Raw genomic sequence first — 14,332 nt, 5'->3', positions numbered from 1 at the left:
CCCATAAATGACGTAAATTCTGTTTGAACTCCAGATAAAGAAAATTGGATTCCCTGTGAAATACAATTTGCAAAAGATGCCCAAATTCCAAACCTCACAGGTAATATATTTGCAACTTTATTCATTTTGTGGATGTTTATTTATCTAATAAAGTAAACAAACCCAGTTTTGTGTCAGAATGTTTCTGGTTATCTGCTTAGAAACAGAAAAGTTTCGAGGTTTTTTTTTTTTGTAAGAGGAGGAAAGGTGTGTGCACATCAAACAATTAAGATTGGAAGTGTTGGGTTTTGCCTCCCTCTGTGCTCTGGACCCTCAGCTATGAGCACTACCACCCTGCAGTAAAGGCTGCATGGCAGGTTTTGCTTTGTCCTGGGGTCAGAGATACTGAAAGGAAGAAAGAGAAAGAAAGATTAATCTGATAAAGGCATTGCCATTTCTAATCGGACTGATGGGAAACCGTGGTATGAAGTTAAAGAGGCAACACAGGGTGAATTACTGTGATGAACTACCTTAAAGCTGAAGCAATCAAATAGATAGCTCCCACATATAAAAATTACTGTGCCATCYTTATTCATCAACAGTTTTGCACAAGTGTCTCATGTTCAATCCCTTCCAGGAACAACTGAAGCACTCTGATACATTGGATTAGATTAAATCTTACCTGAGAGACTCAGCCACTGGGATGGCTGCTTCCTGCTTCCCAGACTTAATTTCTCATAATAGAAATAAACATTTTAAAGCTTGAAAACAAACTCCATAAAGTAATACTAGTACAAGCCAGTGCCTGCACTTGGAACTTAACTGTAATGGAATTGAAAGGGCTTTTACTCTGGTGTGTGACAGCAGCAAAACCTTTYCAATAGGCTGACAGGTGAAAACCTGTAGAAGGGAAATTTGTGAATCCTAATTTATAGAATCATAGAATGGCTGGGGTTGCAAGGGATCTCAAAGATCATCCAGTTTCAACCTCCATGCCATGAGCAGGGACACCTTCCACCAGACCAGGTTCAGAAAGTATTCATACAGACACCGAGGTTTTCTGTGCATTTATAAGGGACAGAAGAATCACATTTAAAAAATCAATAATAAAAAGCTATCACTGATTAACAGATAAACAGACATATTGGATTAAAATATAGTCAAATTATATGGAAAGCAAATATGATATCATAGAAATAAAACATATCATAGCATAAAACTGCAAAAATTCACTCACATGATTTTAAGACAGCTTATAATTTGCTCTTTAGATATGCTAAGATTTTCCTATGATGCTGAATTCTTTGAGCCTTTTGAAGTGAATGGGTTCTGAGGATATTCAATATTTTGCAGGACTGCTTGCTACTGAACAGAGGAAAGAAGCATCAGTTTGGTGTCATCACGTGTGTTCTCACCAAGCATCACACAATTATGCACCCACAGCGTACAGGACTAGGAGTAAATGCACAGGTGCTGATAAAGAAAACTCAATGGATATGGAAAAACTGACCCAGTAATAAGGTATAGATGTTTTCAGAACTTAATCTTTTCAACACTGAAGTTCTTTCACCCACAGAAATGCCAACAGGATTTTGAATAGTATCTTATCTTAAATGCTTGTCCTGCACTTCTGAAGCCACGGATCAGGATCCAAAGATGATGCCTAACAACACTGAGGATGATGAACAATAGTGATGAACCAGATACATTTACAGTTGTGAGGAAAAAAAACAGATATAAATTTTAAACTTTTTTTCCTTTTTTATTGTTGCCCTCACTTGCAAATATGTAACAAATAAATGTGATTCCAAGTATTTTACTTGATGACTCTGGTTTTGTGTCCTAAATTCTTTATACTAAATAAAATACAGCATTTTCAGGAAAAAATTCATAATAGTTTTTTTTAAGAAGAAAAATGTTTTTGCKAAATCTTGGAAGCCATATTGCTTAAACATCAAGCAAAATCAATTAACATTACTTCAGACACAGTAYAATACATCATAGAAAGCGTATTTTATGGAACATTCAGTCAACATGCTGCTGTGTACTTGCTAAAACATATTTATTGACCACTTTCCACGTRTCTTATGGTTTGCAGTTTCCAGGACAATTACAGTATTTGCCCAGCTCTGGAGTAAGCTTTTCCAAACTTTTCAAAGAGACCAATCGATGGAAGCAGTCTTTCAAAGTCCTAAAGAAAATAGACAGAGAAAAAAAGGTAAGTTTTACTCAAATGGGTTTGCCTTTTTTAAAAGGTATTTTGGAGTTCTAAATAATACATTTTATTACATAAGATAGAATGCAAATTATGCAAAATAGTGGTTTTTAAATACACATATTTTTCATCATATGAATATTACTTTGAAGAAGAGCACAAGAATTTACTTAACTGCAAGCAAATATGTATTTCAAATTCTCAGCAACTAAAAGAACCACAGAAATTTCCTGCTCTAGAAAACAGATTTTACAGTCTTCAGCAAATCATGGTATCTAAAAGTTTATTCTCCTCCCTGGACACCAGGTAAGTTAAAGAAAGCACAATAGCCTTGCTATATTTTAATTTTTCTACCTTCATTAACATTGAAATATAGCTATTAAGCCAGGTCCATAAGAAATGGTAAAAAATATATGTATATATGTATAAGTATTAGAAGCAAAAAAATTATTAGGAGAAGCAGGTTGTTTCCTAAACACGTTTTTTTCCCAGGAGAAATTCTTGCTTATAACATTCAAATATTTTTAATGCAAATACTTAGAAATCAAAATTAAATAAGAGAAATGAAAGGGAAACTGTGCTTTAAGGGTACAATGTCAATTCAGCCAACAAACAAGAAAGTAAAACAAAGTGTTCTAAACTATATTTTGATTTGGCTACTTACTAATAAATACTCGTGTAAGTGAGTAGCAAGTCTGTYGTATTTAAGATCAAGGTTTTAAAGCATTCTTAAAATAACATTTTCCCTGAACCTGAAGTACTGGGAATATTATAACAATAGAAAATACTTGTTTTGCATTAGAATGGGTTTTATTTGTAGAAAGTAACACGCCACAGATGAGCTCTCATCTTTCTAGGATCTGATGATTCATTTTTAACAAGTTGGTCTGAACACTTTCTATTATTTTCTATTGTCAACATGTAGCTCTGCAAAAGTGGATGAAAATGAAATGTCTTCATGGAATGTCTGAGGCCAAGAGTGTATGAAAGTTAAAGTCTTACCATTTCAATACATTTCCCAATTTGAAAGGTTTAATTTTTTCCTTAAAAAAGAATAATACCCTTTAAAAAAAATTATGACATGAAATGGAATTATCATTCTCTGGACAATTTGGATTTAGCAACTCTGACTTCTAGTGAGCTCCATGCAAACACTGACTAGGCCCACCTGTGTTTCATCTGCATTGCATGCTGCCAAACAGTGACCATATAATTTCTTGCATCCCATACTTAAATTTGTTTAGCATGATTCTTCCAAAATTCTGGTGCATAAATCTTAAAATAGCAAGGTAGACATACATTCAAAATCAAATACTCTGTGTGTAGTGTGAAAGCGAGTACTATCCCATTCTTWAATAACTCACAAGGTTTACGTTTTTATGTTTTAATGCCTTGTACTGGCCAATTTCTTATTCAAGAGAAACAGCCTATTTGCATATTTCCATGTTAAACTTTTGAAATGGCACAATATTCTAATTTTCAGTGTCTGGCATCACAAGCACCTTTTTACCACAGGAAAAGTCGTCCATATAATTATTGTAATAAATATTATAATATCTCCAATGCAACTGCAAATGGTTTCCTTCTAAAGTGAAGTCAGTTATATTTAATTCAGTAAATTAACCAGACTAATTCTGTTCATGSGTGTGGAAAAATCAACAAACCAGCTCTAGTTACTGAGAAAGCCAGCAGATAATCTTGCAATAATTTAGGATTAATTCAGAGCACAACACGGCACCCTTTATTTTTAAAATAGAAAGTATCTTATGAATTAACATGCAGGACAGTTACATCCAGTTTAACAAAGGTTGAACATTTTAACTAGTGGTGAATTTGGGGTGAATTGGGGAAACCAGTAAAACCTGTGCACTCCCCACATGAGGATAAAATCAGGGATGGGAAGGCTGAGCAGGGCAGAGATCTTCATTTGCTGGAGCAGACGGCTTTCGCTATTAGGATTCCTGGCCAAACAAAAACAATTGGCTGCCAAAATTAGCTCCTTGGGACGATTTAGGAGCCTTTGAAGTGAACAGTGTTTTTGAGCTGGAACCAAGCCCAGGTCCAGCTTCGAACTCAAATCAAAATGACAAAGAGGAAATTTTCTGTGCCACACGCCCCCTCAGTGTAAGATTACTTTGGTTTGGCAGCTGCACTGTTTATCTTGTTATTTAAAACTATTCCACTAGATACTCACAACTGAGCATTTAAACAACTGGCTCTGATTATGACGAAAGCAGTTATGTTTGACCACATTTAGGAAACATTACAGACTCTGATGGATACATAAAATCATGCTGGAATGTACACCACATACATGTTGCATAGTATGCATATAAAATATAACTTTTTTAGGAAAAATATTTTGTTTCTCTTGTTTCTGTGTTTGAAGATTTTAATCAGATTTCAACAGAGAGATGAAGTAAGAACTGAAAACACCACCTGGCCTTGCAAGATCTACCTCTCAGCACTGAAGAGCCTGCATCACTGTACCATTGTAGCAGCATAAAGGGAAAGGAACTGGAAGCCAGGTTCTCACATCCATCTAGTTTGATGGTGAAATGACAGTGCAAAACATGCAGGGAAGCACAGTAATGCACTGCTCATTGATTCTGACAGGAATCATCTTGAATTAAAACTGTTTGCTACACAGCATAGAGTTTATGAAGTTATGTAAATAATCGTCTTGAAGAACATAGGTAGTAAGTGGAGAAAAAAAAGCTTTGAAATTATTTTCATCACCAGTACCTCACTGTTGGTAGCTGGAATGAATAAGTTTACAAATAGGAATTCACACATATTGGTGAGATTGACCCTATAGTTCTACACTCACAGGATCACAGGAGCATGGGGCCGAGCTTTATGGAATTTTTCCACAGCGCATTCTTAATTCACAGCGTACAATTCTCAGCATCAGAGACCTGTAATTCTCAGCACTGAGACCTACYTTTAAATTCCCAAACAAAGTTAATACAACACTTCCTTTTTAAACTTGTCCAGCTTTGACTCCTTTCACTCCAGTAAATCAACTGACAGAGCTTAACAAGACCTCTGGACCCTTTCAATATATTTGACTACTTGACTGTTGTGAGCTCATCAGTTCGAAACAATGGAGTCAAAAAAGGTGGCATCAAGCCACCAAAGATTTGTCTCAATCAGCACTCTGATGTCATAGATTAGACTTGCCAAATGGTTACATAGTCTATATTTGGAATGTTATTAAAGCAAATTTCAAAGACATTTTTCATCTGACTATGCAGACTTTCATAAATACAGATCACGTACAAATGCTGGCAAATGAACAAGACCTTGTAGACCTTCATATTGGTTTGGAGGCCTTTGAAAATGCCTTCTGTGATATTCTAGAAACAAATTTGTACTAACAGTGTTTCTTTTCAAGCAATTTTGAGAGTACTGCACAATATCCTGTAATATAAAAATGCAGTTTGAAATGAGACAGGAATTACAATTGAGTATCTTCCTGGAAATTTAATGAAGTAGAAAGTCAGATGCCTCAGACCAAAGCAAAAATAGGCAAACATCAGCAGCATATCTACTCACAGATTTTAAGGCCAGAGAGTACTATTATGACCATTTATTTTCCTTCTGCATACATGCTTCAGGTAATTTTGTATAGCAAATCTCTCAATTCCATAATAATTATGAAACTGTTAAGCATGTGATAAACTTGGAACAATAAGCATGCAACAAACTCATATTATCTGATTTATAACATAGCATAGTCATTCCTTTCTCTGTAATGATAAAATTCGGGTTTGCAGAATAAGTAGAGATTTGATTGCATAATTGGAGATTAAAGCTGTGTTAGGTTGTATGAATATGGATTTCCTTCACAGTTTAGTAGAAGCACCTTGTGCAGATGTTTCAAATATGAATTGTATAATGAAAAGTATTCTCTGTAATGTAAAGTATTCCAGCTATAGCAGATTTTCAGAGCTCTTCTGAGCCAATCTAAAAATACTGCAGACAGTGCATAAATGCATTATGCCAGCCCTGGCACTATGTGGTGTGAAAAAGATAAACAATCCATGAAAAGTKTGGATCTCAGAAAAACTTTTTTGTAGTTCTGGAATTGTATCTGTTGCTCTGGAGTGACCTTAAGTCTTTTCTGTTCTCCTCTATATAGAACTCCTATTCTGAACGTAATTTTTGTAAAGAATTAATGGCAGAAGGAAGAACTGAAAAATGAGCAAAGTTGCTGGAATTATAATTCTATCTTCATGCTATTGAGTAGTAAAACCAGGAAACAATATTTTGAAACTGATATCCACAGATAAACACCAAGACTTTATAGAATGCAAGGGGAAATTCTGCACAAGTGCCATTGCAGTAGATACATTCTTAGTGTATGGTGACTACACAGCACACTGAGAAATTTTGCTTTCCCACTAAGCTGGGAGATATCTCAAGTGCACACCTCCTTTGGAATTCAGGCAGTACTGCCAAGTGTCACTGTGCAGCTGTAGTCCTCAACCCCACCCATTTGATCATATTTAAGTGATCATATTTAAATGTTGCCTATGATCCTAATGCTTCCAATAGTAAAAATTAGGGTTTTAAATTGAGCTGTCTTGGTAAGCCTCCTGAGATGCTAATAGCCACAGAGGTCTCCAACAAGGAAGCAAACCAGGAACAGCAAGCTGTTAGACAAGTAAAATGTTGATCCAGCTAACTTTTATTCTCAGCAAATTTATCAATACTGGTTAACAATACTTCCAACTAGTACAGGGCCTTCTGACATGACAAAATGASTGTAACAACCCATTCTGTCAATACAACACAAATGTCATTTCAAGTGCTAAAAAACCACTAAGCTACCCTAAAAAAGATTGATTTATCTGCTCCAGTGTTTCTTTGGGGCAAACTTTTCTCACAACTGAAACCAATTAGTGGGCCTGGCACTTGTAGTGCAAAATGTAGGTCAGCATCAAGTAATAAAAAAGTATTGACTTTTYTCTGTCTGTAAGCAGCATGAAAGGGGTGCCATGGCCTTGTCGTATATGAAAAGAGCTCCATTAATTTCACTTATTTCAACCAGGGCTGTCAAATACTAATGCTTCTATTGCACTTTTCACACAAAGTACATTGACACCAATCCTGGCCTCAGTGTAACAAGTTTACAATATTTCAGTCAGTGAAAGGGGTACTATAATTTTTAATTCCCTGCTGTACATTTAGTCTCTTTAAGCAGTACTGCTCATAAGACCTATTGAGAGATATGAGCTGAGACATTAATAATGGCTTCACACTTCTTCCCATGGGCAACAGRACCTATTTCTTGGGCACAGCTTCAACAGTTAATTAGCCATAAAGTTCAGGACACATTTGTTTGGCATAACTCTGTTTTTGTGGCTGGTGGGCACAGACTGCCAATTTTACTTTTTGCCATGGAGAAAAAAAAAAACAAAACCGAGGAAGAGGTCTTCTATGACTTCAGGCTATAAAATTGAAAAGCTAATGTATTAACCAATTGGGTCAACTAGCCCATCCAAATAAGAGATAATAACAAAAGCCTGGATGATGCCTTAGGGGCTGGATCTCACTGTGTCAGCACAGAGGTATTGACTTCCAGGGAAAAGCATGCCTAATCTGAGTTCCCTGCCCCWCAGCTGACAAGTGACCACTGCTGTGGTGAAGGGTTCAGCTTATCAGCATGATGCAGAGGAGGAAAAAAAAGGAACCTTCATCTACCTCCTCCTTCCACTGTTCACTACTGCTACTGATTTGAAAACCCCTGCATTTTGTTCTTTTTGGTAGGAGCAATAAAGTTTTCATGGAAGCACAGCATATTTTAGGAGCTTCTCCATGTTGTGGATAGACACAGCAGAGGTCAAACTGACCCAAAATGTTATGATCCTGTTTCCCTCTATTCTCTGCAATTTGCCTTCTAAAGTGACTTWTCTTTTTTTCAAGTGAAGTTTATGGTTCTTGTTGACAAGCTTGAGGGCTCTGAGTGTGATGTCTAACTCATTCCCTAATTACCTCCTGCAAATGCAAACATCACCACCAACAATAAAACTCTTTGATTTAAAAACACTGGGTGACTATGGTAGAAGGCAATTTTCTACTTGCTTTAATGACTTTGTAAGTCTTACCCTTTGAATCAACTTGCTATTAGATCTTAAAATAAAATGATATTGTATAGCCATCATAAAAAGCAACTTTATAACCTTCTGTGTTACTCTTACATCAGTCATGTTTTTTTTCTATTTGTTACTTTTAGTCTTTTATTGACATTATGATAATGTGTTGTAAAAAAGAATCAGGAAATTATGTTCACAGTAGGAAATTCAACAACACTATTTTAATATCCTATCTTCCAAACAGAAAGCAAAAACATTAATTGCTACTTAATTTACGTAACAAACATTTCATTATTTTTACACTTAATTTTTAATGGATGTTTTTAGCTATCATTAACTCTTACATGTTTTATCTTTCATGCATTAAAAATGAAGAAGCCAAACTCAAAGAGTGTTTGCTAGAAATTATGAAAGATTTCTATGATGGTTCATAAGTTTGAAAAACCACTGATCTGATAATTACATAGGCTTAGRTACTTTCTGTGTGATGTGTCAAGTATCAGCAGCACAGCCGTGTGTGTTCTCCTGGGACAGCCTAAAATGGAAATTATAACACCATTCCTACCTTTCTGTAGTATTTGGAGAAGGAAGTGTTCTGCTACTAATCTATGCTCACTGCCGTTTCCTTTCACAGCTTGGCAGGTAAATTGTGCTAATTTGTGCTTTGGAGATAACAGGAGACAACTGAAAAAATCAAGGTCTAAAGCCTCTTGTCCACATCACTGCAAGGTAGGAAAGGATGTGTTCTATGCTTGAAAAGAGCCTTTTTTAGCTCCTGCATGGTTGGAAGCAGCTTGGATGAAGGAACAAAAGTGCAGCCTTTCTCATGGCTGCACAAATTAAGCCATGACATGACAGAAAATAATGATGCTCTTCAGAACACAGTATTTTGAGCCATTGTAAGGAAAGCACAACTATTCCTAAACAAGTAAGATATTTTGCAATAGCCCTGTTCATTAAAGATTACAAATGTGTCAGCCCTTACTGTCCTTTCTTACAAGCAAGGCAAATTATCTCTGGGCTTTGACGGGAGATTTGTGCAAGGAAGGCCAAAGGAAAAAAAGGTGAAGGATTTGGTGCAGTAAGTAACTTTTGCCTGTAAGTATTGCCTCTGTAAAAATAACCTGGGATCTGAAACTAGGCTGTCCTTTTTGTCATGTTTAATACAACCAGCAATGAAGATTTGTGATCCAAATTTGCATTTGTTACATTTACTTAGTACCCTGCAGTCATTGTGGTTGCCCAAGGGGAAGGAAGGCGGAATTCCCAGCTGTACCCTCTATGTTCATTTATCCCATTTATTAATGATCTGCAGGCCAGGCACTGTCTGGTCCATCCTCTCAAGCATGGACTTGTTCTGCAATGCTTTAGAAAGAAATACATTCTCTCTGAAAAATAACTATTCAGATAATTAATTTCTTTATGTGTATAAAGCTAATCTACTGAAGAATAAGTCACCTCGATGTAGACACTTTTCAGGTACTTGTAGACCTGTTCAGAGTCAATATCAATACTGCAAATACAGTTTGCCACACAAAGTCACRGTGTATGCTGTAACATACTTTAGGCAATGTCAGGAAACATCATCACCCAAATTCTATTCTGAATGTCTGTATCGGAACCAAAATTGCCAATAATACTGGTTTGTTTTTTTTTTTCAACAATGTAGACTTTTTTTTTACAAGTAAATTAAATTAAGAAACCAATGTGAATTTCTCTGCAAATTATTTCATACTTGGATACCCTTGAACTTTACTGAATCTGGGCTAAAAAACAAATGTGCAGTTGAAATAGTTCAATGAGTATTCAGAATCCCAAGAGGTGTTTATTTGCTATTGTCATGCAAATTTCTACCTTTTGCAGTATATTTTAACTAAGTATTTTTGAAAAGGGGAGTACAAGTTACTCTTAATCTATTTAAGATATATAAATAACATTGTCAAGAACAAATACACTCTAATGAGAAATAAGTCTTTAAAGAAGTTGTTAAGTCTGAGGTGGAGCTATGCCTAACACTATATCCCCATGTACAGAAAAACACAGACTTAAAAAGACTTGAAAAGCATCTGATAAAAAAGTAAAGGACAAATTTTTATGCTTGTATTTTTAAACCAACTTCTTGTCCTGCCCATCAMACACACTCTCCTAGCAACAGGACTTGCATTAGAAACTACTGCACTTAAGGATAAATGTCTTGACTTATACCATTTGTAAACTGCCCCTTTCATTGTCTAATCTGTTCAACTAACATCCTCTTTCAACGACATCCTCTTTCCAGCTGAAAATAAGCCGGTGCCAAGTGCTGTCTGCCAAGACAAACTCAGAACCMCTTTTAACCTGCTAAAGCCAGAAAATGTTTAACCTGCCAAGATCAAGTTGCAACTCTCTCTAACTTGCCAAAATCATGCCACCGGGAGTTAAGGAGGAAACATTCTGAGTTGGAATCCTGAAGTGAAAATATTTTTTTAATCTCATTTCATTTCTGATATGCAGCAATAGCAYTCCAGTTAGATTTCACCTGGTTTCACATTGTTCTGGGTGACGCTTTCCAACCTGATTGCTTTCTGTGATGRAATGACTAGATATGAGGATCAAAGGAGAACAGTGGGTGCTGCTGTCTGGCTGAGCTTTAGTAAGGCTTTCAACACAATCTCCCAGAGAATTCTTTTAACCAAGCTGGTAAATTAGTCTAGATGTGCAGACTAATTGATGTAATAGCTCTCTGGAGTATCAGGTTCAAAAGGTAGCAATGAATGGCTTCTACTCTAACCAGAATCTGGGTACCAACGTATTTCCTCAGGGTGCTGTCTTAGGGCTTATCTTAACATCTTCCTCAGCGACCTGGATGTGGAAGTGGAATGCTCTCTCCTCCAGTTCCTGGATTACACCAAAGTAATGGGTACMAGGGATACACTTGAGGGCTGTCACTCAGAGTGATGTAGACATGCTAGAGAAATGGACTGACAGAACCTTACAGAATGCAGGATGGACAAATGCACCTGGCACAGACTCACCCCAGAAGCAAAGCAGGCTAGARGCTGAAAAACTGGGCAGCAGTTCCGCAGAAGAGGAACCTGGTGGCCCTTGTGGGCAACTGGCCAAACATGAGTCAGAAATGTGCCCTAGCACTGATGAAAGCTAAAGAGAAAAMCAGCTTTTCTCTTTTAGAAATACAAGCTACTGTCAGAAGAGATAGATATGATCAAACGGGAATATTTTCTCATTTTGCAGGCAGCTTGTTTTGAAGATCAGCTAACATTAGAGAAACTACTCTTCTCATACCCAGCATTTACAAATGCTCTCATTGAAATAAAATGGGAACAAAAGCTTTTAGACCAATAYCTACTGCTATTTTTTCATTCTGTATTTACTCATATATGTTAAGATATCTTCTTTCTGTTTCATGCTTTCAATAGTACTTTTTCCTCTGTGTAAATCCACCAGTTCTTTGATACAGTTCAGGAATAGCATCAGCTACAGTGATTACTCACTCAGGTGCCACAGATTTGTTTTGGCATTGGCATAAAGTTAATTCTGACAAACCTGCTGATTAGAAGCTTTGGGGAGAAGAACAGATGGTATTTATAGTCAAACGTTGTTTCAGATTCAACACTGTTCAAAAAATTATATGGATTACACTTATTAGCACAGGTTTTAAAAATAGATTGCTGAGCAATTCAGAAACTAAAAACAAGCTGCACTAGTTCTGATATGAATACATGTTATCTATTTACTAAGTGTAACTACTCCTGCAGTGATATTCCATGGTACTGCATAAGAAGAAGTTTATTATTTCATTTTTCAGCTGGATAAGTTCTGAACTAAATTCTACACTCCATTGGACATTGAGGAAAGAATTTAGCCTGAGACTTCTTTAACATTCATGCCTTTAATATCTATACAGAACTTTCAGTGTATGGCTGAGTAGAATTATATCTTATAAATGAAGAGGAACTGGGAATTTTTACAATGTTTTGTATGCTAAATTATTCATTAACAGYRAAGTATCAATATAAGTTACACTGTRAAGTCCCCATACTTGTCTGAGGACTTGAGATTTGATCTGAAGTGTGGAAAACCTTTAAATAGGAACACATTTTGGTCTTCCTTTTGTCAAAGGCTTGGACATGTGCAAAAACTACAAATCATGCCAAACTCTTTGAGTGATATATAGAGGACCACAATCCACTAGGAAATAAGCTAAGACGAAGTCATTCATTTCATTTAGGTCTTTCAGTGGGATTTGAACCATCCAGCCCACAAACCATGTCTCATGAGATTGCAGTGTACATCCAGCCCACAGTAATAATGATTCATATACATATATGTGTATATGCTTTATTGCTACCTTTAGCTGGATTAAAAGCAATATATCAAATTTTATATTTCTGCTTCTTTTATTAGCTTTCTAGCACTTGATCAGCTGATAAGGCAATAATGAAATGTTTTTTTATAAACTGGAGTTTGTAAGTCCTGTCCTGAGAATGTAATATTTCARAAAATAGCCTAAGCTTTGGGGAAAAAACCAATTACAGAAACAGCATTAAAAATGCCAAGCACTGGGCAGAAGCAATTCTGGATCAGTTTAAAAAAGTGATTGATGAAACTCTAATCTGAGCTGAAGGAACAGTTTCACGACAAGCTGTGACCATTCCACACACTTCATTAGCTGCCATAATTAGCCTGGTGTTTCAATTTGTTAGAACTGGTGGGGACAATTTTACTCAGAATGCAAACATCAAAAAACAGGGTGCCTCAGACTTCAGAAGAGGCTGATGAGAAGCTTTTCTAGTCTCTGTTAACTAAAAGATTAATTACAGCTGATGGGAGGCTGTACTCTGATTGTCACTCTGTCTATGTGCATTACTTTTAGCATTAGAAGAAAGATATGGTTGACACTACACTGCTCAATCAAGCAGCTTTGCATTAGTGTACAAAGTCTGTTAATATGCAATGTTTTTATTGTTTCTCTTCTTCCTTTTTTCCCCTCTAAGWTTGAGATTCTCATACCTAGCAAGTTTTTCTTTAAAAGAGCAGGGTGTTTGGATGGTAATGATTAAACACACAGTACTTTTGCTGCCATTCCTTCACATGAGTACAGGTGAGAAATCCTAACATGCCTCAAAGCTATAAGTCAGGAATATTATTAGTTCCTATTATCACAGTTAAAATGTAAATTCCTGCTCAACTAGTCTCATTATGAGAAAAAAAAAACCCAATACAGTTGTGAAACAGCTACTGTGTGCTTCACAGTCTCTGTATCCTATCCCTCTAAATGGGGTGWGGTTACCTCCATACGTCATCAAAGCTTGTAAGATTATTTATATGGAAGTGAAGTTTGAATTTGAAGTGCAAAGGTTATTCCCAAATAATTCCATAACTTTCATYCTGGAACATTAACACATGGCAGTGCACCTACTCACAAAAACACTCCTTACGTGGATATGCCTTTTAGTTTCGCTATATTTTCTATGCTGAGATCAACAAAAACTGTAAGAGAAGGAATAATACAGTTTATCATGGTGGGACATCCTTTGAACCTGAGTTTGTACAGGGCATGTTAAAACCAGATCATAATTGCATTAAAGGGAAAAACACTGAAGTGTACTCCAGAGTGAATATCATGTTATGATATAAAATGGGGCAAATGAGTTCAGAATTGATTAATAATGTAAATTTTAAAGAAAGAAACAGTATATACTTACATCAAATCATTAAGACAACAAGCAGTCTGTACCACATACAATGTCTCATTCACTCCAACATAAATGTAAAAAGCTTTTGCTGCATTTTTTTTCCTATTCAAGGAACGTGGGTTACTCTAAAATCCATTTTTCTGAATGAAGTACTACTGCTCTGAGAAAAATCTACTTTTGTTCTCTGGAGAAAGCATCAAAACAAACAAAAAACAGCCTTTCTTTCAGCTTGGGATCATAACTGGCMTAATATCTTGGAATGCTTCCAGAACACTTATAGGTATTATTAGCATTTAAATTATAAAACTATTCAATCAAAATGAGTCAGTGTAACAAAATCT

At 36.0% G+C, this 14,332-nt stretch overlaps 1 protein-coding gene across 1 annotated transcript in view; it reads right to left on the bottom strand.

The window, feature by feature from the left end:
- Nucleotides 1-1,938: 1,938 nt before the first annotated feature.
- Nucleotides 1,939-14,332, bottom strand: part of SPATA17 (spermatogenesis associated 17) — an 84,454-nt gene continuing 72,060 nt past the window's right edge. Inside the window, exon 10 of the mRNA XM_057365077.1 lies at nucleotides 1,939-2,170. Within this exon, the coding sequence (XP_057221060.1) occupies nucleotides 2,090-2,170 (81 nt within the window). The 3' untranslated portion in view covers nucleotides 1,939-2,089. The remainder of the gene's footprint in view (nucleotides 2,171-14,332) is intronic.

The sequence above is a fragment of the Malurus melanocephalus genome, unplaced genomic scaffold, assembly GCF_030028575.1.
Source record: "Malurus melanocephalus ecotype Western Australia unplaced genomic scaffold, MMel_1.1 scaffold_48, whole genome shotgun sequence".
Classification (NCBI taxonomy): domain Eukaryota; kingdom Metazoa; phylum Chordata; class Aves; order Passeriformes; family Maluridae; genus Malurus; species Malurus melanocephalus.
Note: the sequence above shows the minus strand (reverse complement) of the source record. Positions and strands in the feature narration are given on the sequence as shown.